This window comes from Vulpes vulpes, chromosome 15 (genome assembly GCF_048418805.1).
Source record: "Vulpes vulpes isolate BD-2025 chromosome 15, VulVul3, whole genome shotgun sequence".
In the NCBI taxonomy this organism is placed as follows: Eukaryota; Metazoa; Chordata; class Mammalia; order Carnivora; family Canidae; genus Vulpes; species Vulpes vulpes.
In genome coordinates, this window is record NC_132794.1 from 54,895,598 (window position 1) to 54,922,148 (window position 26,551).

The window sequence follows — 26,551 nt, forward strand, 5'->3', positions numbered from 1 at the left end:
AAGAACACACACATACACACACATGTACAAGTTGGAGAAGGGGCAGAAGGAAAGGCAGAGAATCTCAAACAGACAGAATGCAGAGCCCAGTGCAGGCTCCATCTCTTGACCCATGAGATCATGACCTGAGCTGAAACCAAGAGTCTAATGCTTAACAACTGAGCTACCCAGGTGCCCCTAGAACAAGTAATTCTTAAAGTTTATGTAGTACCACAAAGACCCTGAATTGCCAAGCAATCTTGAGAAAGAAAAACAAAGCTGGAGATATCATGCTTCCTGATTTCAAACTATACTACAAAGCTATAGTAATCACAACAGTGAGGTACTGGCATAAGAAACATACATATAGATCAATGAAACAGAATAGAGAGCTGGAAATAAACATATGAATATATGATCAATTAATTTATGACAAAGGGGGAAGAATATATAATGGAGAAAGGATAGTTTTTTCAATAAATGGTGCTGGGAAAACTGGACAGTCTCATGTGAAGGAATGAAACCAGACCACTATCTTAGAGCATAAGCAAAAATTAATTCAAAATGGATTAAAAGTTGGAATGTAAGACCTGAAACTATAAAATTATTATAAGAAAATATAAGCTCCTTGACATCAATCTTAACACCCTCTTTTTAGATCTGACACCAAAGGCAAGAGAAACAAAAGTAAAAATAAACAAATGGGACTACATAAAATTAAAAGCTTCCGCACAGTGAAAAACCATCAACAAAATGAAAAAACAACCTTCTAAACGGGACAAGGTATTTACAAATCATATGCTAATAATAGGTTAATATCCAAAATATATAAAGAACTCATATGACACATAACAAAAAATAATCTAATTTAAAAATGGGCGGGGCAGCCCCGGTGGCGCAGTGGTTTAGCGCCGCCTGCAGCCTAGGGTATGGTCCTGGAGACCCCAGATCGAGTCCGTGTTGGGCTCCCTGCATGGAGCCTGCTTCTCCCTCTGCATGTGTCTCTGCCTCTCTCTGTGTGTCTCTATGAATAAGTAAATAATTTTTAAAAAATGGGCAAAGGATCTGAATAAACAATTTTCAAAGAAGACATACAGATGGCCAACAGACACACGAATAGATGCTCAACATCACTCACCATCAAGGAAATGCAAATCAAAACCATAATGAGATATCACTTCACATCCTTTAGAATGGCTACTTTCAAAAAGACAAGAAATAAGAATTACTGGCAAGGATACGGAGAGAAGGGAATCCTTGTACACTGTTGTTGGGAATGTAAATTGATGCAGCCACTACGGAAAACAGTATAGAATTTCTCAAAAAATTTAAAATAGAAATACCATGTGACCCAGCAAATCCACTACTGGGTTTCCATCAGAAGAAAACAAAAACACTGACTTAAAAAGACATATATGCACCCTAGGTTCATTGCAGCACTATTTACAATAATCAAGATATGGAAACAACCTAAGTATCCATCAATGGACAAATGGATAAAGAAGATGTGTGTGTGTGCATGTGTGTACACTATGAAATAATACTCAGCCATAAAAATAATGAAATCTTGCCATTTGTGACAACATGGACAGAGCTTGAGGGTATAATGCTAAGTGAAACAAGTTTAGAGAGTAAAGGCAAATACTGCATGATTTCACTTATATAGGGAATCTAAAAAACAACAAAAGAAACCCAGACTCATAGATACAGAGCACAGACTAGTGTATACGTGTGTATGTGTATACGTGTGTAAAATCTGTATGTCCTGAAACCATTGACTGATTGCCAGAGGAGAAGGCATTGGGACAGGGGCAAAATGAGTGAAGGGGATCAAGATACACAAATCTCAATTATAAAATAGTCATGAGATGCAATGCACAGCATGGGCAGCATACGCTCTCTAGTCAATAATACTGTATTAACTTTGTATAGTGGCAGGTGGTAGCTAGACTTATTGTGCTGATCATTTCACAATGAACACAAATGTCAAATCACTATGCTGTACGCCTGCAATTAATATAATATTGTATGTCATTTATATCTTAATTTTTAAAAAGGAATATTACAGTCAGTCAAGGCTTAGCAGCATTACAGATTCTGAAAATCTCTTAATATATAATTCTGCTCAAAAGAAAAAAAGAGGAACTTGGGCTCATGAACTTGCTTTTAAAAAGTGGTGATATTGTACATCTCTGTTCATAGCAGCATTATTCATAATAGCTGAAACACGGAAGCCACCTAAATGTCCACCAATGGATGATTGGATAAGCAAAATGTGGTATATACAGGCAACGGAATATTAGTTAACTTTGAAAAGTAAGGAAATCCTGAAATATGCTATAACATGTTAAATGAAATATACCAGTCACAAACATCTAACTACTACACATTTCTACTTACCTGAGGTATTTACAGTAGTCAAATTCATAAAGATGGAAAGTAGAATGGTGGTAGCCAGGGCTTGGGGTTAAGAGGGACTAGGGTGTTATTGTTTAATGGGTACAGAGTTACAGTTTTGCAAGATGAAAAGAATTATGGGGTTGGCTGGTGGTGATGGCTGCATGACAAAATGAATGTATTTAATAGCACTGAACTGTACACTTAAAAATGGTTAAGATGGCACATTTTATGTTATGTTTATTTTACCACAATAAACAAAGAAAAGAATACAAAGAAAGTGGTTATTAATTTTTTTTTCAGAGATTTGAGACTCCAGAAAGTCACAGGCTCTCTCTTCAATGAAAGGTCTGTTTGTATAAACTTTTCTGTTCAGTTTTAGAGGATCCCCCACTCTATCCCACCCCCACCACAGCCAGAAAACCATCTGTGGGGGCTCTTGGGAATCCGGAGATCCCAGGCTAAGAACCGCTGCTTTAAAATAACCTCTCAGATCCTGCTTTCTCTGCTGATATCAGAGTTAACAAATCTGCAACCGCAGCCAGGGAAGAGAGGGATGCTTGCATTTTGTTGCCTTTCTTCACAAAGATCTTTTCTTTCCCTCAGACTAGGACCCAGAGATTAACTGTAATGTTTTCAAGAACAAATAGTACTTTCAATGCTTTTCTGGAGTTTCAGCCACACCCTCAGACATTTTACAAATGCAGGAGAAAAAGAAAACAGAGAACCCAGAAGCAGGGATTTCTCACAGGACTTGGGGGTGTCCTCACCATCCCAGCTGCCTCTGCAGCCTGCATTTCTGCATCACCCTTTTAAAACTGACTCATCATGAGATGTTCTCCAGCTAGCAAACATTCAGCAAATGTCCTCTCCCAGAGAAGCAGAATTTTCAGAGTTTAAATGGCTAAAGCTTTCCATTCTTGAGCCTGCACTAGAAAGAAAGAGGGAGAAAGGCCCCACAGCACCAACAGTGGCCACTTTGTTTATTGTTTTGCCACATGAGAGGGAAGGGGAGAGTGGGCTGATGTAAGAGAATGAGAATGCAGTGGAAGATTGCTTTTAAGCATATAAAACCCTGCCTACGCCATAAGACCAAAAAAAGATATTTTGTCTGTCTTAACAGAGTCCAAACGAACCATCCAAACAAAGCCACCTTTCTTCATTGACCCTTGGCCACTACAGTGCTTAAGTTATAATTTTTCTGTGTCTTTAACCCTTAAACAGTGAAGCTCTTCTGGAAGCAAAGTTGCCTAGCCCCACCCTCGTTTTAGGTTTGGAAGGCAATATCACAATCCAAGACAAAGCAGAGTGTTTAATCGAGGGAGGGCTGTCGGACAGATTGTTTGGAGTGAATGTCAAAATGCAGCTCTTCAGTAAATAGGAAAGTCAGAAAATGTGGAACATGAAACCAGGCAACAGGCCCAGGGGAATGGTTCAAGGCAACTCTTCCCATCTCCTTGCGTGCGCGCGCGCCACACACACACACACACACACACACACACACACACACACAGTGAAGGAGTGGTTTCAATTTTGTCCAGGCATGTAGAAATGATAATAATTTTTAAGCACAGCAAAAACCTCTCCCAAATAAAACTCAAAAATAATCCGGCAAAACAAAATCACCTGTGTCTCCCAAAGGACTTTACCTTCCTTTTCATCTCCAACCTGAATCCTTAAAGAAATCAGTTCACCATGTCAAAGGGACAAGTTGTCAACATCTCAGAGTTCCTTCGAACTGATGAATGAAGGGACTTGTGAGTACGTCAAGTCCCACGTCAGGGTGGTATTACATCTTAAGGTTGTTTTAGGAAAACTAGTACCTTCTTTGAAATCTTGGCCCGCAGAAGATCAAGGCCCCGCGATCTATGTGTTCAGTTTTGTTCAGCTTGGTGAAATTAAAGACATTTAAAATTTGGTGTCGGCCCTCAGACAAGACACTTTAGAACATGAGCCTGCCTCCATGGCGATAAGCGCACAATGAATGCACTCAGTGCCCACAGATGGGTAGAAAATCGAAAGCTTCAAACTCCCTTTGTGCTATTATCAAGGGGCATCATCCCTGCACCCTAGGAGAGTAGACACAGCCCATAAAATATATCCTTTCATTTAGAAATAGACACTTCAGGTCCCAAGACGGTCAAATAAAACCTTTCAGTACTGCCCACGGCTCCTACTCTCACGCTGACTTATTGCACCTCTCTGTTCAACCTGAATTATATTTAAAATCTGATTCTAAAGCACGCTTGCAATTCTACCCAGCTCAGCAACCACAGAGCACAGTTGTTCTGTCTGCTTCATGATGCTGCCTTTTGGCTGTGATGTAAATGTAGCCCCATCAGGTGCACTTTCATGAAGTGAAGGGCCCCAGCAGCACGCCTCCCCTACAAGTCTACCCTGGTGAACAGAAGTGAAGCGCCGATTTTCTCCTCTCCCCACAATGATTTCCTGTAATGGAATCACATATTTCAAAATGCAAATACCTACACCCAAAGTGTTCAAGCCCTATGAAAATGACAAGAGAGATATGGGGTTGACTTCATACAAAACACCCTGAAATTTGTAAATCCAAAAATCTGTTTTCCATTACTTTGGGATAAACTAGGCTATTCTAAAACTACTCCTGTTTTAGACAAAATATTCGAAATATTATGAAGGCATGTCTTTGGAAGTGAAAGAGTGAACAGTATGGTCACTTCCAAGTCAAAGCTCGTCTTTTCAAAAGCTAAAACAGATCCAACTTATCCACCCTATTTCACTCCAAAGGATGTTTATCTACTTCCAAAAAAGTAGACCTATCTTCAAAGAAAGAAGATTGGCACTATTTCAGATATTTCAAATAGTTTGCTATAGAGGTATCTACACTACTGAGCTAGACAGTAATTGGTAGAATGAGTATATGACTTTCACACTGCTTTTTTAAAAAAATAACTCTGATTATTGAAAGGCCATTTGGCATATATATTTTAGATTTTACCTGGTAAGTCCCCCCCCCCCTTTTTTTAAATGTGTGCACACACTTCAGAGCAATCAATAACTGGCCTTGCCAGTTGAGTCCACTGTGGCAAAAAATGGTAGGACAGCGACTTGCCTGCATTTCTGCTAAAAATTCAACAGCATAACCATTTAAGTAGGTAGGTAGGTTGATTTAAGAATCAACTAGGATGCTAGTTAAAATGTAGATTCTGGGACTATTTCTGGAGATTTTAATTCTATAGGTCTGGAGTATGCCTAAGAGCCTCCAGTTGATTCTTTTTCTTTTTTAAGATTTTATTTTTATTTATTTATTCATGAGAGACACACTGAGAGAGAGAGAGGCAGAGGGAGAAGCAGGATCCATACAGAGAGCCTGACATGGGACTCAATCCCAGGTCTCCAGGATCACACCCTGGGCTGAAGATGGCGCTAAACCGCTGAGCCACCTGGGCTGCCCCCTCTAGGTGATTCTGAAGCAGATCATTTCAGGCACCACACAGTTGATTAAAACTTCTATTGGACCCACTGCACAGGATACCTGGTTCTGTGTTCCACAGTTTCAACCAGATGGTTGAAACTAGTAGATGCTAAGGAATTAGGTCACCTATTCTGAGCAGCTAGGGTAAGGATGGCCACACTGCCCATACACTTGATGATGTTCCATTTAGGGGAAAAATTGTCTTCAACTCAGTCATTCAGTATGCTGGGATAGATATTTGGTCTAGTCCCCTCTATTCCCCCATCCTCTTCATCTCTGCCAGCCTCCTTGTAGGAAGGGCTTTCTCCCAGAGGGCATCTGGAGATCCTGAACATCTTTGCTTATATCGCCCCCAGAACAAACAGGTGATGAGCAGTGACCTGCATTCTCTCTCCCATATGGCAGCCTGGATGCCAACAGGCCTCATCCACCTGTCTTTCAAAATGCACTCACGCTCTAGGCAGTGGTTCTCAAGCTTGGCCACACACTGGGGAACACAAGGGAACTTTAACAAATCCAGAAGACAGGGTCTCATCTCCAGACTGATTTAATTGGTGCAGAGTGGGGCTTGGAGACTGGGAGTTTTAAAAGCTCCCTCAAGTGTTTCTAACAGAGATGAAGTTGAGAGTCCCTTAACAGCAGCAGTTGGCATGCCTCTCCTGTAAAGGGCCGGTTAGTAAAAACACGAGGCTTTGCTGGCCATCCGATCTCTGTCACAACGACTCAATTCTGCAGCCGCAGTAGGCCAGTAGCCACAGACAATACAACAGATAAATGGGCATGAACGTATGACGGTAACACTCATGGACACTGAAATTTGAATTCCATATAATTTTCATGTGAAATGAAACATTCTTTCAGAAATATTCTTCTTTTGATTTTTTTTCCTGAACCCTTTAAAAAGGTCAAAGCTATTCTCGGGTCACAAGGTGGCAAAATCAAAATCAGGTGGTAGGCTGAATTAGGTCCCAAGGCTGTGGTTTGCTGAGCCTTGTCTGGAGCAAACCAAAAATGAATGTTAGAGCCTTTGAGATCATGATCGTCTCTAATGGAAAACCATTAGAGCACCTTTAATCTTTACAAAGATTATTTATATAGATTTTGGACTTGGTCTTATTCAGTTTCCTGGTACAGGAAGCGGGGTTTTATAAGAGATGGGACTTCTATGTAAATATGAGAATTCTGGAACTCCTTTTACAAACTGTGAATTATCATCTCCCATTCTTTATATCTCCCATTGGAGCTCAGTGGAGAAAGAGGGGAACTGAAATCCTTTTTTGTTTGTTTGTTTTAATATCAACTAACCTTCATAAAGTGATGCTATGTGCATTACATCCTGTGCAAAGTACATGAAAGAATACAGAAGTGGAAGTGCAAAATTATAGTAAATGTTAAAAGGAAAAAATATGAAGGGCTTTAACTGATCTATAATTCTTCTTCCACATGATAACAGAACCTGGGGAAAGGCTGGTCAAGTGGGCTCTGCAAGGAGACAGCCAAAGTTCAAAAAGTAGTGCTCTTACAAGTTCTGTGACCCCGAGCGAGTAATTGCTTTATCCTAATATATCTGTCTGCTTTAAGAAATGGGTCTAACCTGCTTTTTACAATGCCTAGTGCCCAGAAGAGTACTCTCTGTGTTATAACTGGCGTGTTACAGATATGTTGTGGAAGAGATCCTATTACGTCTGTTATACTAATGGACAGTACAAGTTTCTACAAGGGCAGAATGTGTAAATGTTTAGGCATCTCCATGGCATTGAAACACAGACTGATCCCTTCTTCCCAGCTTCCCCGTTAGCACAGAGGTACTCACTGCCCCTATTGTTGGAGTGTTCACTGCTAATGGCTCACAGCTAAGTTCCTTCCCCTAGAAACTCTCTTCTCCTTAAGGCAGTTGCCTTGCCCACAGTTATGTCCCTTCTCCAGAGACAGCAGGCATCCAATGACAAGGCAATATGAAGCTCGAAGGCCTGGTCTGTTTGCCCATGAGACCTGTTCAGGCCTTTGTTGAGATGACATTGCTGGTCAACCTCTCCCTGGCGGGTCCTGCATCCTTCACTCTCTCATGTGTTGATCCTGAGAGCCCACACAGTAAGCCTCTGCATTTAGCTGTCCACCTCAAAGTCTGTTTCTACACCCAGCCTAAGCCCTGCTAATGAGCTGCTGCCAGAATTATGCTACCTTACATTGGCATAGCCATTTAACCAGAAGATATCTTTTTTTAAAAAAAATCTGTGTTGTCACAGGTGACAGTGGAAAAAAATTATTTTCAGAGAAATTCTCATTAGTGGCTCAGATAATCTGAATCAAAAATATAACACCCTCATATTGTTCAAACGTACGTGAAAACACCCATTTTCATAGAGTAGGTGCAGCTCTCACAAGCTATGATTCATGTTTAATTAAAGGGGTCAGAGCTGCACACTTATTCTGTTAGGCAATTCTCAGTTTTCCTAAGGAGAATACCAATAGGAAATGGAACAAATCTGCCTGGCAGGTGGAGAGATGCACCAACTGTCCTGCATTTCCTTTGGCCACAAAGCTCTCTTTTTATCAAAGAAAGGACTCTTTCATGCTGAGATTAGTTTTTAATGAATTTTGAGTGCCTTCCATCTGGCTCACTCTTCCCAAAAGGAACTGCATCATTGATTTTTCTGGCTATATATACACATACATATAGCAAAATTAGAACACGCTGCTCTGGCATTCCCCAGGCTTTGCCCTTTTCTTTAAAACAAAAACAGAACAACAGGCGAAAAAAAAAACCTTCAGATGCTTTTGGGGATTTTCTGAAGAATCGCGTTTTCAAAATGAAGGGAATTCCCTGAATTCCCTATGATCCATGGCCTAACTGTAAAGCTCACTTTGAAACCACAGGATATACTTCCCTTATACCTGTGGTTCTCAAAGTGTGGTTCCCAGACCAGCAGCATCAGTTATACCTGGGAACCTAGTAGGCATGCAAATTCTTGAATCTTAAACTCTGGAAGTGGGGTACAACATTCTGTGTTTCCACAAGTCCTCCCAGGGACTGATTCCATTGCAGGCTAAAGTTTGAGAACCACTATCTGACACAATCTTTATTTTTTCCTTAGTAGAGATCAGAAAACATCACTAGAAGTATCTTCACCTACAGATTTATGAGTTTCTTTATGAAGGTTCTTCCAGAAAGAACTCACTAATAAGGAATCTGGCATGTTGAACCCGTGCCAAATTCCAAGCTGAGGACAGAACATTTCCTTATTCTGCCACTTTTGGCTTTCAGCATTTATTTTCCTGAGCTTTGTTCCTTAAAGTTCTCTCATTTTGATGAAGCCGAGTACACAAGAGTCAGGCTGATCTGGTTTCTGGTTCCACCACTTGTTAACCTGCTAGGTGACCTTGGTGAGTTCCGTAATTTCCCTAAGTCTCAGTATCCTCATGGGCAAAATGAGATTAATAGTGATATCTATTCTACAAATGTTAACTTTTGTGATGATGACAATGCTGATGATAGCAACTGTTACTTAGTCATAAACTACTCTGTAGACTGCTTGCTAATAGTTGAAACTAGAAAGAGGTTAAGGCCAGGTCCATAGGGATTGAGAAAACTTTTTCTTCATTTGAGTCAGCTCCTTGAGCCCCAAGGGTCTTTGAACCAAACTAAGCATCTTCAGTGAATTAAATTTTATTCCTTTGTTTAACAATATGTATGAATGGTACCATGTGCCAAGCACTCTGCCTTGGAGCTAGGGGCCAGATCCAATTGTCTAAGAGCTCCTCACTCTGGAATTTGACCTCATTCCGCCAGATTCCATGTTCGTAGATTCTCTAGGTCTTTTCTTTTCTCTGACTACCAGCAGTGACCATGGAGCCTTCAAGACCTCCAGAGTCACCTCAAGATCTGTGATCAAAGCCTGAGAAGACCTGAAACCTCTCTCTTAATAAAAAAATATTTATTGATCCAAATATATCTAGGGCACTGTTGCTTGGAAACCTGCCAGGGCTATGGACCAGGCTTCCACAAGAACCTTCAAACCCAAAGATGATGGATGGTGGAGCTCTTATGATTAGTCCATTGAAGTAGAACCATAGGGGGCCCAACCCCTTCTGGGCCAGACACAGTCTGGGATGCACTCTGGGCTTTTTCAGGAGGCTTCTGCAGTTATAGTCTTGGTGTTTCTAGGAACAGAGGTTCAAAAACCCTATTCTACTTGCACTGTTAAATGATTCAGACCAGTGTGTCTGTCAAAATCAAAATTAGAAATCTATTCTCTTGCTCCTGAAGAACATTTGCACTGAGTATAATTCAGAATGCTTGGTGTGCTACAAAAATTCAGTTCTGACTTCTACAGGAAACCAAAAAGGGCTACAAAAGGGAGATACTAAACTGCCTTCTCATCTGGCTCTGCAAATAAAGAAGGCCTGGGGGGAAAAATCACTGGAGAAAGCTATTTCACTAAGCAATCAGAGCTAAACACACTGAGGTCTCCCCAAAATGCATAGGCTTTAACATTCATGCATTTTAAGCTCTGAATTAACTTGTTCCTCCTCAAATACTTGAGGCCATCCTCTACCATCCACACTTAGACATGGACAGCTAACCATCCACTTAGCTCAGTACACGTGTATACATGACCTTTTTGAGTGTGTGTGCTTGTGTATGTCTGATAATATCTACATACCTGTAAGTTTCTGTACACTCGTATGGATAAATTAGCAGGCCCTGATTTTAGCTGCAACATATTTTTAGAAACCACTTCATAAAATGGATCACATTTTCCATGGAAAAGATGCTATAATTGGGAGTTTCATTCCTGACCAAAGCGTCCTCCACAAATAAAATGTAGATACTGTAAACAACTTGTCATAGGACAAAAATAATGACCATTTTACAAATCTTTATAAATAGTTAAAGCATTAAAACACTGCCCTAAGTCCTGTAAAAGGGAAATAAACATATACAATATCTATACATGTAGTCTCAAAGTGTCTGTCACCCCACAAAAATACAGCTCAATTGAATTATGTTCTAAAAGTAATGTGCTAGCTATCATAACATGAAACATTGGATTAACAATTTAGCAAACCTTGGATTTCAGTGGAGCATTTTGGAGATGATTTAAATAGTCTCAATCTTCTTCTTCTTCTTCTTCTTCTTTTTTTTTTTTAAAGATCTCCAAGGAAATTGACCTAATGTCTTTTTTCCCCTATGAGGTCGAAACCTATGTTTTACTGCATCTGCTACCTCCATTTTATAAGCTTCTTTCTCCTCTTGCTTTTTCTGTTCTTCCTCCTCTTCAGCCATTCCACTTCCAAATACTGGATTATTATGGAAGTACTATATTTTCACAGTGCAACTCTGTCCTGGCCAAAGATGATTAGGGCAGGATTAGATCCCAATCACTGTCTCCCCTGGGAATTTGATATTTGGAACTGAGAAAACCAGAGATGGGTAATCTCTGTAGTCCTCCTGCTGAGGCCTTGGGACCCCTGTCCTTCTACTGGTTTGCTCACTGCTTTTCTGGTTCTATGAGCTGCCCTCTTTTGGCTTAAGCAAGGGAAAGTCGTTTTCTATTATTCGAAGTAAAAAGACTCAATAAATACACCTATGACAGGTAGATGCGCTTAAAATTATTTCTTCCACCTGAAAGCTCAGGTCAAAGCAAGTACTACTCATTCTTAACAACCTAGAAAATGTGCACAGCCAATGATAAAAACACATAACAAATCAATAAGCGCTATGTATTTTCAGTTTCGGTATTAAACAGATGATAGGAAACCCCTTATACCAAACTGTTACTCTTGGTTATCTCCAGTGATTTGTCTGGTTTTTTCTTTTATTTCACCTTACTTTCCAGTTCCCACAATAAGACAAATTTACTTTTTGTAATCAGGGGGAGAAAACACAGTGAAACAATATTAAGAATGAGATGTCCCACAGAGGATTGACATCGGTGATGATGAGCACAGCCATGCTGTTGTTCTCCCACTTAAAAGTGAATTTTAAGGATGACTCAGGCCTGCTGTAATTCCCTTAATTGTTCCCCACCATCTTAATCTGGCTAAGAGAGCAGTTTCTTCGCTTCAAAGCAACGTCACTAGGAAACATTAAGTAGTGCAGGGATAGGGTATGGAATGAGAGTACTTGGGTTTGAGCCCTGGCAAAAGAGCTGTGTGGTCATGGGATGGTCATTACCTTCTCCAAGCCTCAGCTTCCCCTGCTTTAACACAGGAAATTATAGTGCCCTCTTCTCAGGGTGTCTGTGCTGGTCATAAGAGACCATGGATGCAAAAGCTCTGTGCATTAGCTGTTGGTACCTAGTCTCTTCTCCTGTCCTACGGGCCATCCTCTCACCAGTGTTACATTTCTTTGTTAAGAAATTAAGAAGAAGCCATTCTGGCCTCCTTACCAAATTATCTTGGCTGATAAACTCAGGCCCTGAAGCTTTAAGAGGATAACTTTCTCCTACTGGCTTTCAACAAAATAAAGTTCACTTATACAATACTGAATACTCCCAAAATAGAACTCATCTAGTAACTAGACTTCAAAAAAAATAGTGAAATACACATATCATAGAATTTACCATTATGACTGTTTTAAGTGTCCAGTTCAGTGGCATTAATTTGTCCACATTGTCATGGAATGATCACTATCATCCATCTCCAGAACTCTTCAACTTCCCAAACTGAAACTCAGTCCCCCATGAAGCACTCCCTCCCTCCCAAGCATCCCAGCCCCTGGCAACCACCATTCTACTTTCTGTCTCTGGATCTGACAACTCTAGTTACTTTATATAAGTGAAATCACAAAATATCTGTCCCTTTGTGACTGGCTTATATCACTTTGTGTAATATCTTCAAGATTTGCTAGGATCTGAATGTTTGTGTTTCCCCAAAATTTGTATGATGCAATCCTAACCCCCAAAGGTGATGGTAGTAGTAGGTGGGGTCTCTGGGAGGTAATTATGTCATAAGGATGGAGCCCTCATAAATGATATTAATACTCTTACAAAAGAGATATCACAGAGCTCCCCAGCCCCTTTAGCAATACAGTTAAGTCTGTGATTCAGAAAAGGGCTCTCACCCAACCATGCTGTCCCTTGATCTCAGACATCCAGACTCTAGAACCGTGAAAAATAAATATCTGTTTTTTATAAACTACCCAGTCTGTGGCATCTTGTTACAGCAGCCCAAACAGATTAAGACAAGGCTCATCCATGTGGTAGTGTGTACCAATTTCCTTACTTTTTTTCTCGACTTTATTGAGGTATCATTGACAAATAAAATTGTAATATTTTTAAAGTGTGCAATGTGATCATTTGATATACATATCCATTATGGAAGGACTCTCACAATCAAGTGAATTAACACATCCATCACCTCCCATATTTAACTTTTGTGTGTGTCTGTGTGTGTGAAAATATTTAAGATCTAATTCAGCAAATTTCAATTATACAACGCAGCATTATCAGTTATAGTCACCATGCTCTGCATTAGATCCTCAGACCTTGATTACCTTAAAACTAAAAGTTGGTACCCTTTTACCAACATCTCCACATTTCCCCCAACCTGCAACTCCTGGCAACTACCAGCACCATTCTACCCTGCTTCTAAAGTTGGACTCTTTGTTGTTGTTCCACTTTTTTTTTTTTTTTAAGATTCCATATATAAGTGATACAATGCAGTATTTGTCTTCTCTGGCTTATTTCACTTAGCATAATGCCTTCCAGGTTCATGGATGTTGTCACAATTGGCAGGACTTTCTTCTTCTTTTTTTTTTAAGATTTTATTTATTTACTCGTGAGAGACAGAGAGAGAGAGAGGCAGAGACACAGGCAGAGGGAGAAGCAGGCATCATACAGAGAGCCTGACGTGGGACTCGATCCAGGTCTCCAGGATCACGCCCTGGGCTGCAGGCGGCGCTAAACCGCTGTGCCACCAGGGCTGCCCACTTTCTTTTTTTAAGCTAATATTCGTGTGTGTGTGTGTGTGTGTGTGTGTGTGTGTGTGTGTGTGTGTATCTCACATTTATTTATTTGTCCATCAGTGGATACTTGGGTTGCTTCCACCTTTTGCATATTGTGAATAATACTGCTCTGAACATGGATGTACAAATATGTTTGAACCGTCATTTTCAATTCATTTAGAACTATACCCAGGAATGGAATTGCTGGATCATACAGTAATTCTATTTTTAATTTTTTGAGAAACTCCTATACTGTTTTCCATAGTGGCTGCACCATTTTACATTGCCGCCAAGAATGCATAAGGGTTCCTAATTTCTCCATGCCCTGCTAACATTCATTATTTTCTGTTTTTTGAATTTGTGTATGGGTGTTTTAAATAATGGTCATTCTAAGGAGTGTGAAGTGCAATCTCATTGTGGTTTTGATTTGCATTTCCCCCATGATTAGTGACATTGAGCATCTTTTCATGTATTTATTGTTTATTGCCCAGTTAAATGTTTTCTTTTGAGAAATGTCTATATAAGTCCTTTGCCCAGTTTTTTATAGAGCTGTTTGGTTTTTTTGTTGTTGTTGTTGAGTTGTATAAGTTCTTTATATGTACTGGATATTAATCCTTTACCAAATATACGATTTGAAAATATTTTTCTTATTCTGTGGGTTGCCTTACACCTGTTCATTCAAATAGTAACTGTGTACCTCTATGTGAAAGACATTGTATTAATGACTGAACCAAACAGTACCATCGACGGTCTACCCTCTCTCCCTTCATTTTACTCTGTCATGCTATCAGAACCCTTCCCAATGCATTTTTTTAATTACTAGATCTTTGGAGTCTTCTAAAAGGAATTTAATTGACTATTTCATCTCAGATATCTGAGAAATGAGATCTCAGTCCTAAATAGGCTGTGTGGAACTGGGGAACCATGAAACTTGAGACCAGAAGAGACAGTCATTGTACACACACATACACACACACACACACACGTGCGTGCACAGGGCCCAAAACCTCCAGCAAGAGCTTCCTGACATTTACACCTTTACACTTCCACTTAAATCAGTGCTTGCCTAAGAATATTTGACAGTGGGACCCCTGGGTGGCTCAGCAGTTGAGCGTCTGCCTTCAGCCCACGTCATGATCCCGGAGTCCCAGGATAGAGTCCTGTATCAGGCTCCCTGCATGGAGCCTGCTTCTCCCTCTGCCTATGTCTCTGCCTCTCTCTTCCTCTCTCTGTGTCTCTCATGAAAAAATAAATAAAATCTTAAAAAAAATAATATTTGTTCAGTTTATTTTAACTGTTCTCACCAGCTGATAAAGGCTATAAACCTTGACCCTGGGACACTGGACGCTTACTGGAGTCTTAATATTCTTTCCTGACCCCTGAGCAATGGCACTTGTTTTATCTAACCATATATATTCCATCTCAGCCAGAGTGCTTGTTTTCAATCCTTAGCATGACCACCATAAACTAGAACTTAAAAACTTTCAATTTTTTCTCCTTATCACTCTCCTCAGTAAATTTCTTCAATGAGGAGCATTCCCTTGCATAGGCTCAGTCTTGTATACCCACATCGGGCAGTCCTTATTTTGCATGCCATGTAGGCTACAATCCTATTAACTCCAATGGTCTCCTCAAAAGTCAACAAAGAACCCACACACTGGATTCAGTACAGTTACTCAGGGTTTTTTTTAAAGATGTATTTATTTGTTTTGAGAGAGAAAGAGAGAGACAGTTGGGGATGGGGGGCAGAGGGAGAGAGAAAAACTTTAGCAGACTCCTCACTGAGTGCAGAGCCCGAGTTGGGCCTCAATCCCACAACCCTGAGATCAGGACCTGAGCAGAAACCAAGACACAGACACTTAACCAACTGTGCCACCCACGTGCCCCAGTGACTCCAAGTTCTATGCAGAGGTACACAACGTTTATCCATGGAGAGCTGCAATCAATTCCCTTCCTATAATCCTCAGGACATTTAGATAAATGCCTGCCTATTTTCAAACAAATCTCTTCATTTAGCCACCAAACATACAGATATTTGACCTCTACAGAATACTTTCCCTCCTCATATTCACATGCCTTAGAAACCACAAACACAGGCCTTTATGTAAATGTTCAGCTGCATCGTGGATCTGCTTTGCATCAAATGGTTGTTAACACACATGCACACACACACAGTATGCATTTGTCTCCAAAGAACTGCCTTTAACGTCCTGCTGAAGCCAAAGAATCAAAATTTCAAGATAGTGAATTAAATTTGCAGAATCACTGTTCATTAGCAGTAACGTTTCAAACAGGAAATTAGTCCAATTACAATATCCTCTGAGTTATGATCTCTGCTTCCTCATTGCTTTACCTAGTACCAAATCACACAAATAGCCTGCTTAGTGTTGATAGCAGCAGTTCAAAAACAACAGTACTCAAGGTTTTTCTTCCCCATGGAATAGAGTGGAATGGGATAGATAAATTAATCCATCATGTGCAGCCCCTTACAATCAGCTAGAGGAAATTAATCTTAAACCAGGACCCTAAAAAGGGAGCATTTACCACCCATTGTCTAATGGCTCCCCATGTTTCCTTCATAGACCTCCAGAGATGGCAATCACAAGAATGAAGCAAACCCATTGCCAGCTGCTGCTTCCCAGCTGTCCCGGAGCCTGGTGTGGGCAGATCCTGTGCTGGGTGTCTGGTGCTTAGCCTGACTGATTTTATTACCAAAGATGAGTTACAAACATAAGACAATAAATACAGGAAGAGGACAGAGTAGCAGGAAAATGATCTTGAGGTCTCTCCACCAGCAGTGTGCCCTGCCCCTTGAAGTAAATGATGCCTTGTGATAAATGTGATGAACTAAATATCCCCTCGAGAATTTCCCATGAAGTTCTGTTCTTTAGGGTTGAAAGTCAAGCCCTGTCCCACCAGCTCCACTTATTGGGTTCATCCTGAAATGTTGTTTATCTTTCCTTCGGTATCTGAGGCAGGTTCCTACCTAGAAGCAAAGAAGGGAGGCCTCTTTAGGGGCAGAAGGAATGTTTTTTCTTCTTTGCATGATGTCCACATCATACTTACTCAAAGGAGGGAAAACAGGTTTAAGGCTTCAATGACCTGACTTATTTTGTGTGAGTGTATATGTGTGCGCGCCCTGAATTAGATCAAATGAGTGTTTTGTTTTCTTTAGCTTTGTTTTAAAAACCAGGATAGAAACTCTTTTAGAAGAGAACAAATGGGGATGCCTGGGTGGCTCAGTAGTTGAGCATCTGCCTTCGGCTCAGGCTGTGATCCGGGGATCGAGTCCTGTATCAGGTTCCCCTATGGCCTCCCCATAGGGAGCCTGCTTCTCCCTCTGCCTGTGTCTCTGCCTCTCCTTCTGTGTCTTTCATGAATAAATAAAGAAAATCTTTAAAAAAGAGAGAAAGCACAAATGACTATATCATTCTTAACATGATTTTCGCTTTCCCTTTCTCTTATTTCCTCTTGATACTGTTTTCTAGGCATTTTGATGTCTGCTATAGCTGTGAGCCTTTGTTGTCGTAATGATCCTGTTTCTCTTTTCTATCAGGAAAACTTCCTCCTTCGCCCTTTTGCATGAATACCTGGTTACTCAAAACTGAGATCTGGTCCTAAATCAGTCAAGAGGATAAATGTCTGGGTGAGAATTATTGAGGAACAACAGTAGAAGCCACCCACAGGGCTCCTTTGGGAACTAAATCTGGAGTCAAGGTGAAGGGATGTGATTGAAGCTTTGAAAGGGGTATGATCCAGGGAACTGCTGAGAAAGTGAATGGCCTCTTGTCCTTTTCTTTTTTTCTCTGCTCTATTTGAGTACTCTCTGTGTTCTAGAAGTCCTGTGGATTCAGTCCTCAAACAATGGCAGAAAAGTCTGTCATGAAGACAAGAATTCTACTCTACCTTTCTTCTCTGTTTCAAATGCTGACCCACCTGCTATATCTTAATCATGGCTCCTCCTCGAACATCAGGAATTTCCTGTTGCTGCCTCCTGGTTGTCTAAAATAATGTATTCACTAATTTAGAGATGGTAAGGCCACTTATCCTGGGTGGGATATCAGCCTGAAATATCATCGTTTGTATCTATAGTGGCAATTAGATACACTAGCTTATCAACATTCACACCTGATGATTGTAAATCAACATTTACATTTGACGATAAACGTGGGGAGATAGCTGAGGTTGCACAAAATAAAGTTCTTTCGTTTGGAATTCTAACTGGTCCAATGAAATCCTTCTTCTTGGATTAAGTAGGATTATGAGTTAAATGAAACTTTGTGAATATGTGGACTTTAAATTTAAAATAACTTGAAAACTGATTAAACCTAATTTTTTAAAAAGATTTTTATTTATTTTTTTGAGAAAGAGAGCATGAGCTGAGGGAGAGGCAGAGAGAGAAGGAGGAGAAGCAGGCTCTCTGTGGGATGCCCGATGCAGGACTCAATCCCAGGACTCAGGGATCATGACCCGAGCCAAAAGCAGACGCTCAACCATCTGAGCCACCCAGGCGCCCCTAACGTTTTAATGATAACATCCATCCAAGACTATTGGTAACAAAGCAACTTGAAAAGTGGCCAAATGTCGAAATACATATAAGCGGAGAGAAGAGGGGTGGGTGGCTCAGTTAGTTAAGTATCTGCCTTTGACTTGGGTCATGATCCCAGGGTGCTGGGATTAAGCCCCATGTCAAGCTCCCTGCTCAGCGGGGAGCCTGCTTCTCTTTCCCCTTCTCCATCTCCTTCTACCTGGTGCTCTCCTTGCTTGTGCTTTCTCTCTGTCAAATGAATAAATAAAATTTTTTTTTAAGTTGAGAGAAGAAAGGAAAATGAAATAAAGAGGACAAAGAAAAGTAAGTATTTGGGAAGTAGGGTAGGAATTAAAGGTTTTAGAAAAAGTGAACCACTCTTGAGCTTCACAAATCTGCCCAGAGCACAATGTGCCATGCCTGAATCACACATGCACACGTCTATGAGGAATAACGTCTAGATACTATGCCAGGCACCTTCCCTTGGGTGTGTACATTAGTTACAGACTGAATCTTCATGGCATAAAAAAAATAATCTTTTACCATTTACTAAACAATATGAAAATATAGCCTTACAAGTTCACAAAGATTTAAATAATCGATACTAAAAATAGATACTACATGGTTGAGAGGCAAGAATATCAAATAGTCAGTTCTGCGGAACAATTTAGCAATACACACCAAATGCTTTCAAAAGTTATATTGTGTGCCTTGAAGACATTGCGTGAAATGAAATAAATCAGTCACAAAGGGACAAATACTGGATAATTCTACTTACATAAGGTACTCAGGCTAGTCAAATTTATAGACACAGAAAATAGAATGGTGGTTGCCATGGGCTAGGGGAGGAGAGAATGAGGAGTTATGATTTGATGAGTACAGAGTTTCAATCTGGAAAGGTGAAAAAGTTCGGAGATGGATGGTAGTAATAGTTGCACAATAACACGAATGTACTTAATGCTACTGAACAGTACACTTAAAAATGGTTAAGATGGGGTCCTCAGTCGATGGCTCAGCCGATTAAGCATCTGCCTTTGCAAAGCTCAGGCTGTGATCCCAGGACCCTGGGATCCCACATGGGGGTCCCTGCTTTGCGGGGAGCCTGCTTCTCCCTCTGTCTCTCGTAAATAAATTAAAGATTTTAAAAAATGGTTAAGATGGTAAGTTTTATGTTATGCATACTTTATTATAATAAATAATGGTTGTGAATATTTAGCAACAGGGAAATGCTCAGGATGGTAGAAATAATATCAACTATTTCCCAGATTTTTTATAAAAATCATTTAAAGTTCATATATGGAAAAAGGACTGGAAAGGTATTCCAAAATACAAAATGTTAGTAGACATAACCTTAAGTGAGATTATGAATGATTTTCTTTTTTCATACTTTTCTGTATTTTCCAAATGTTCTAAGTAACCACACAGTATTTTTATAGCTAGAAAATAAAATTTAAAAGCCCAGCCCCTAGACAGATGGTAGCTGCACTTGTGGTGAGTACAGCATAAAGTACTGTTGAATCACTATGAAACTAACGTTTAACACTGTGTGTCAACTATACAAAAATATATTAAAAATTAAAAAATAAAAGCCCCCCATCTCTACTCTCTTACCCTGCTTTATTATTACAGTAATGGCACTTATTACTACATGAACCTATATTGCATATTTATTTGTTTCCTTGCTATATAGTCTTGCTTCTCCAGCTAGAACATAAACTCCATGAGGTCACAGAAACTTCTGCATCCTTAATTCTAGTACAGTTTCAGACACTTAATCGGCACTCCATAAATATTTGAATGAAAGAAAATGAATAGATGAATGAAAAAAAATCAGTCATCCTCTGGTAAGGAAAATGGGCATTTCTTTGCCCTGTGCCTCCATTCCAGGTACCCGGGGTAGCTACTTTCTTTTTTTCATCTGTAATCTGTTCAGGATTGGGAGAAAGGTTTTTCTCCAGGTTAAGGATCGTTAGGATGAAAATAAAGCCTGGACATATCCAAAGTAGGAATACTAGCAGAGGAAGTCATCTAAATACCAGGTCACTTGCAGAATAGGTGAAGGATCTGAGAATGAGAAAGAGAAAACTCAGAGGAGAAGAAATGCAGCTACCTCCAAATCCTGGGAGGTAGCCAGATGGAACCATATTTTTATTCCATAAATCTCCATTGAGCCTCTCCATGTGCCAAGAACTAAGGTGGCCACCAAAAGTACAAAAGTAGAATTAAATTTCATCTATGTGGCACCATAGGGAATACTGAGGGTCAGTGAGAAATTTGGGAAGACAGATTAAAATGCATCATAGTGAGTCCAAAATAGCACTTCCTAAAGTGCATTTCATGGAGCCCTAGGGATATGTGAGATGTTCATTTACCTTACACGAAAAAAGGACTCTGGAGCCAAATAAGTTAGACAATCTTGAGATAGAATTCTTTAAACTCCTGCACAGCACTTCTCAGGGTTTTTAATATTATCTTGTATACTACACTCTCTTAGAGAGCAATATTATTCCTTTTCCCAAAACTTTGAACCACATGACACTTTTCCTACACCTATAATTTCATGGGATGAGAATTAAGAAGTGTTTTCCTGTCTTCATAATGAGAACATTCACCTTTAGAAAGGGTAGCGTGCAACCACAGATGCAGATGGGCACGGTGGCTTGTCCCTGAGACACACAGTGGCACCATGTAGAACAGATGCCTGAGGCTTCATCCTGAATCACTCACATCAACCCAGTCCTCTCACCTTATCCCCTCACCTCACAATTCTCCCAGGTACCAGTCTCGGCACTTCTTTGTTCCTCTTTCCATTCTTGCCTTGAACTTGACCTTCAGACCCCATGCCTTATACGTCTGCTTCTGACTTATGCTCTGTGTACAGTAGTACATGGTTCTTCCCCTATGCAGGGTAAGGCTCCCCTGGTTCAACTCTTCCATATAGCTCTCTGTACATAAAGGAGGAAGACTCAGGTTCTCATGTCTTGTAAATGGGGAGAACGTGATACAGAAAGCTCTTCCCTGCTCTTCTTTTCAGCTACTTAGTTCAAAAGGTCTGAGATTCTCTAATGTTTAATGGCCAAGAATACACTTAAATACTTTTGGTACCCATAAAATCAGCTATTTCTATGACTACATCATCTTATCAGTTTTTACATGGAATACAGATGCTCCACCACACACTGGGGAATCTTTCACATGATGAGCCACTCATCCTAGGTCATTGAGCTATGTCCTACCTTCCAGCCATAAATAAAAGCCCATGGTGACTTTGAAGGCTTGCAAGAAATTCCCACAGGGAGAAACTATTCTGACTGTAAACTGTGGTTCTCAAAGCCACTCACTTTTTTGTTCTCTTACCTCGTAACTTGGGTTCTCATTCCAAAATCCAGTGACCTCATTGATTGCAGTACTTCAATACAGCCCATGTACTGGAATAAGGAAAAAAAAAGAATAGTTAGGAAGAAAATAGCACAATGATGTTTCTCATCTTTAGAGTGATTTCCTGGGAAACACCTTAAGCCAGCTTCTGATATCAATTTACACTGGCATGCTCAGCCTACCATTGATATTTCTAACCATTAATGGACATGTGGCTTCAGCCTCAGCTCTTTATAAAACACCAACTAAATCCAAACTATGATACAGGTAACAGAGATGATGTAAGTTCATTGGTTAAGAGCCTGGGCTCTGGTGCTGGACTGTGTGAATGTGAATCCTGGCTCTGCCACTTATTTGTTATGGAACTTCAGCAAATTCCTCAACTTCTCTGCACTTCAGTTTTGTCCCTGGTAACATGGGGGATACAATTAGAATTGTTTTGAGAGTTAAATATTTTCACATGGGTGAAGCTCTTAGAACAGCGCCAGGTACATGCATGTACTCAATTGTTATGTGAGGCAAATAATACAGGAACCGTGAAGCCTCTAAAGAGATAAAACAAGCATACAACCGCATAAATACAGAATTCAGCAATATAAGACATTACTTTTTCACAAGATCATTTACTAAGAGAGTTCAAAAGAAAGGAGAAAAGAGTCATGTCTTACAGCAGGAATTAGTAAATTTACCTTAAACACAGAGTATTTGAAAAGGAATTGTGCCTTATAAGCTAAAAGACAGTTTATATTTAAGGCGACAGCAGTGAGAACCACGGGGACAAGAGCGATGTGGTCAGTCTGTGCGTGAGAAGCTATATGTTGGCAGCAGTATGGAAGTAGGTTGTTAGTGAGGGGAAAGGTGAGGAGTCCCTGTGGAGGGAGAAGTAACGAGAGCCACCAAGGAGAGATGGTGGCAATAGGAAGGAGGGGACAAATTCAAGTGACATCACGGAAACAGATACTACATGATTCGGCAGTTGATTTGATCTAGAGAATGGGAGACAAGGATGAGTCAAGGATGACTCAGATGTTTCCAGCCAGCGTAGCAGAGGGAACAGTGATTCCATGAACAGAAACAGGAAAACCAGGAGAGGGAAAGATGATGGGTTGGTTTGGGACCCATTGACTGAAAGACATTGGTGGGGTATCCAGGAAATGATAAGCCTGCAGTTGAAAATTGGATTCTGGAATGGTGGAGAAGAATTAAGCCTAGGGATGGATGCAGACTTAGTAGTCTTCTGTGTAGCTTTGCCAAGTGAGGCCGTGGGAGTAAATCCTCTTAGCAGAGCCTTAGCTGACAAGGGAGAGTGTTTCTCGGAGAATGAGCTCGGAAATGTTATGAGAGCCAAGCAGACTGATTGAAAGTGATCTGTCAGTTCCTTGGAAATTATATGCCTTCCTGTGTAGCTTTCCTTGGAAGTCTTCCAGCCTCCCTCTGCTTGGAAATGGCAAAAGCGCCGTGGAAAGATGGCAGGATCCAGGGGATGCCTCCTCAGATATTTCTTATAGTATTTCTGAGCAAATTCTGTAGATTTAGCATCCTATCAGCAAGTCAGCCTACCAAATGTTGCCTAGAGCCTAGTGGGAGGGCACACTGGCCAGGACACTCACCTGGCGATTCTCAGCCAGATGCCTTTGTCAACTCCTCTTGGGTCTCGAGTATTGACACACAAAAAACTTTTTGAACATTTTATACCATCCCAATCACACTTAACTCCCCAAAGCTTGAACACTGGGAAAGTGGGTGATGTCTAGAGAGTTCCAGACTTACTAGGAATGGAAGTCTGGATTTGGGGGATATGGTGGAAACTCAGAACTCTCAGAAACTATCAGGACAGGAGGTCCCAAGGGTCCAAGCTCCATGTTGAGGTATGTTAAAAAGATTGTTTTCATACCCTCACTGGCTGCTCTAGCTCCTCCTGCCTTTCAGTATCTTCTCCCATTTCAGAATGTGGCTCCTGCTCCCCTGTTTCCTGCACCCCTCACCCTGGAAAGAATGAACTCCCCACACAGTTGGGATACAGGTCGTGGCTACATGTTCAATTCCCACAGGAGGTTTGGTCAGTACAAAGGTGGGTGTCATCTTTCCCTTCAGCTATAAATCATCAAGTTAAGATGAGGTTTTAGTAACCAGCCCAAGACATATTTTTTGAAAATATAAACAAACACCTATGTTTTTCCACCTACACTTTCCACCAGAGTGATTTTTCAAAAATACACATCAGATCATGTCCCCCCATTGCTTAAAACCCCCGGCATTTATTATCAAGACAGATGTGTTACTATAAGCCCCCAGACCCTATGTTTCCTGGCCTCTGCTTCCCCCCACAATTTCATCTGTGTCATTCTCCCCCATACATGTCACTGCCGCACTGGCCTTCTTTCTGTTCCTCAAGTATATTCAACTCTTTCCAAACACAGGGCCTTTGCACTTGCTGTTTTCCCTTTCCCCTTCTCCCCTGCTCTTCCCTCATCTCTTTCCAGGACTGACTCCTTCTCATCCTTTAGGTTTTAACTTATATATCACTGCTCCAGAAGCCCTTTTCTGTCACCCTTCATTACAGGCCTCACCTGTCACCTTCATGCCACTGATTATCGGGTTTGCTTGTTAGCTTGCTTGTTTACTCTTGTCTTTATTCCCTTGACTATAAACACTTATCAGCATTGTATTCCCAGCACCTGGGACAGTGCCTAGGACAGATTGATACTCAATAAATACTAGTTGGAAGAATGAAAAAAAGCTTCTATTGTTCAACTCCAGCAGTGTCTTTAAAATGAGCAGAGGGAAAAAATAAAATAAAATAAAATGAGCAGAGGGAGAGAAGAGATGGAGGGATGTGAAGGTTTGACTGGTCTCTCATCCCGGGGGATAAATGAGGCATACAGGAGAAAAGAGGACTCAGAAGGAGACTCAGGAACTATAAACTAGGCTGATACCTTTGGGAGACTTCTGGATTTCTCTGCCATTTCCTCTGATTTTCATTTGTCCCCATCTTAGAGATTGGCAACAAATGACTTACATGGAAGAGGTTTTGTAGTTAAGTGGGAGGCGGGGGAGAGTGTGCCCTCCTCCTCGGGCGGTCCAGCGGCAGTGGGTGGAGGAAAGCCCAGGATGATAAAGGAGAGCCCAGGATGATAAAGTTGATGGTGGGGAATTTAACAGGAAGGGAGAGCAGGCTGTGTATCTGATAGGAATGGGAAAGAAGGCAAACAGAGTCAGTTGGATAGAGATGCTCCAAGGCCAATGAGGCTCAACATCCATGTGAGGGAGAGTGTCACAGTGAGGGTGATTCTCAGTCCAGTGACATGAATCACCAATGGTGGGATGTGGCTTATTAGTGAGGAAAGGGGTTTTTCGTGGGGAGACAGATAACAGGGAGAGAGAGAGAGACTCTCCCAAGGCTTTGTTCTTAATCACACTTCGTGGCAAAAACCACCTCCTCTGTTTCCTTCTAAGACAGATCCAGGCATTGCTTCCAATCCCCTTTGCTTCACCGAAACCTCTACTTTGCTCCATATACTTGACTGTCGGCAATGACACAAGGTGACACCTTCTGTCAGCCTCACTGTGATAAACTGAAGTTTCTGAAGAAATGTGAGTCATGCCTGAGGTGATATGACAATGAGTACATTTCCCCTTCCACAGCAGGCCTGTGTTGAGAAAGCCACTCTGAGCAAAATGATAGGAGGGACTCAGTGCCTGATATTTCACAAGTATCCTAAAGCCCAGAATGGACTTGGTCTTCCCATTAACTCACATAGTCCATTTCACTCAGAAACCATTGCTATGAGGAAGCAGGAAGAGGGCAGTGCATAAAAACAATCTGTCCACTTGTTTGTTTAGGTACCTGATGACAACATAAGCAGATAGTGGTTGAATGTCAGGTCCTGAGAAAGGAGACATTTGGTTTATTGATTTAGGTACAAATGGGAATGATAATACCTCCCACTCATTTATTAAATGTGGATCTGAACAAGATATGGTCTCTGTTCTTAAGAAACCCAGCCTCAGGGACACTTGGGTGGCTTAGTCATTAAGCATCCAACCCTTGATCTCAGCTCAGGTCTCTATCTCCTGGTCATGAGTTCAAGCCCCATGTTAGGATCCACGCTGGGCATGGGGCCTACATTTTAAAAAAAGAAGAAGGAAAAAAAAAAAATAAATAAAAAAAAATAAAAAATAAAAAAAGAAGAAGGAAAAAGAAAAAGGAAAGGAAAGGAAAGAAAAGAAACCCAGCCTCATAAGGATAAGAGAATCATGAAAGAGATTATTTATCTTTTCTTTCTATGAGTTTAGTCATTATTGTTAATTCCATTTAGTAGGTGGAAGCATTAAGGTCTATTAAAGGGAAACGCCTGGCTCAGTTTCATTTATTCAGTGAGACTGAATCAGGGTTTATCCCAGAGCCTGTAGCCCATTTCTGGGACTCTATGTGGAAGTCTTGTATAACAGGAAAAGAAAAAACAGAAAGGGTCACTGAACTGGATCCCACTGACCCTTCCTTTGGTCTACTGAAGTGGGTAGCAGTGAGATGAGCCCAGGGGCCACAGCTGTGAGAGCAGAATGAATCAAGCTTCTTCTGAGAACTACAGGGGGTGGCACATGAAACAGAAGACACTCCCTAATTCCTGACCCTGAGAGGACACGGAAGACCTTTATTAGAGGCATACAAGGGTGGTGAGAAAGTAGTGGAGCTTAGCAGTGCTCAGACAAACTTCCTATTCAGCACCTGACAGACAGCTTACCTAACTCCTAGCTCAAGCTCTCTCTTCACGCCCCAAGGCAGCAATAATATTTTTGTACTGTCTGAGCTTCAACCACTTGCTCCCAGGGAGAGGTGAACAGCCTATTCATAGCTGTGTGTGTC

At 40.9% G+C, this 26,551-nt stretch overlaps 1 protein-coding gene across 1 annotated transcript in view; it reads right to left on the minus strand.

Moving 5' to 3' along the window:
- The window catches only part of SHC4 (SHC adaptor protein 4), a 127,925-nt gene that overhangs the window by 66,876 nt on the left and 34,498 nt on the right, over positions 1 to 26,551 (minus strand). The window contains exon 2 of the mRNA XM_025998674.2: positions 21,664 to 21,734. Within this exon, the coding sequence (XP_025854459.1) occupies positions 21,664 to 21,734 (71 nt within the window). The remainder of the gene's footprint in view (positions 1 to 21,663; positions 21,735 to 26,551) is intronic.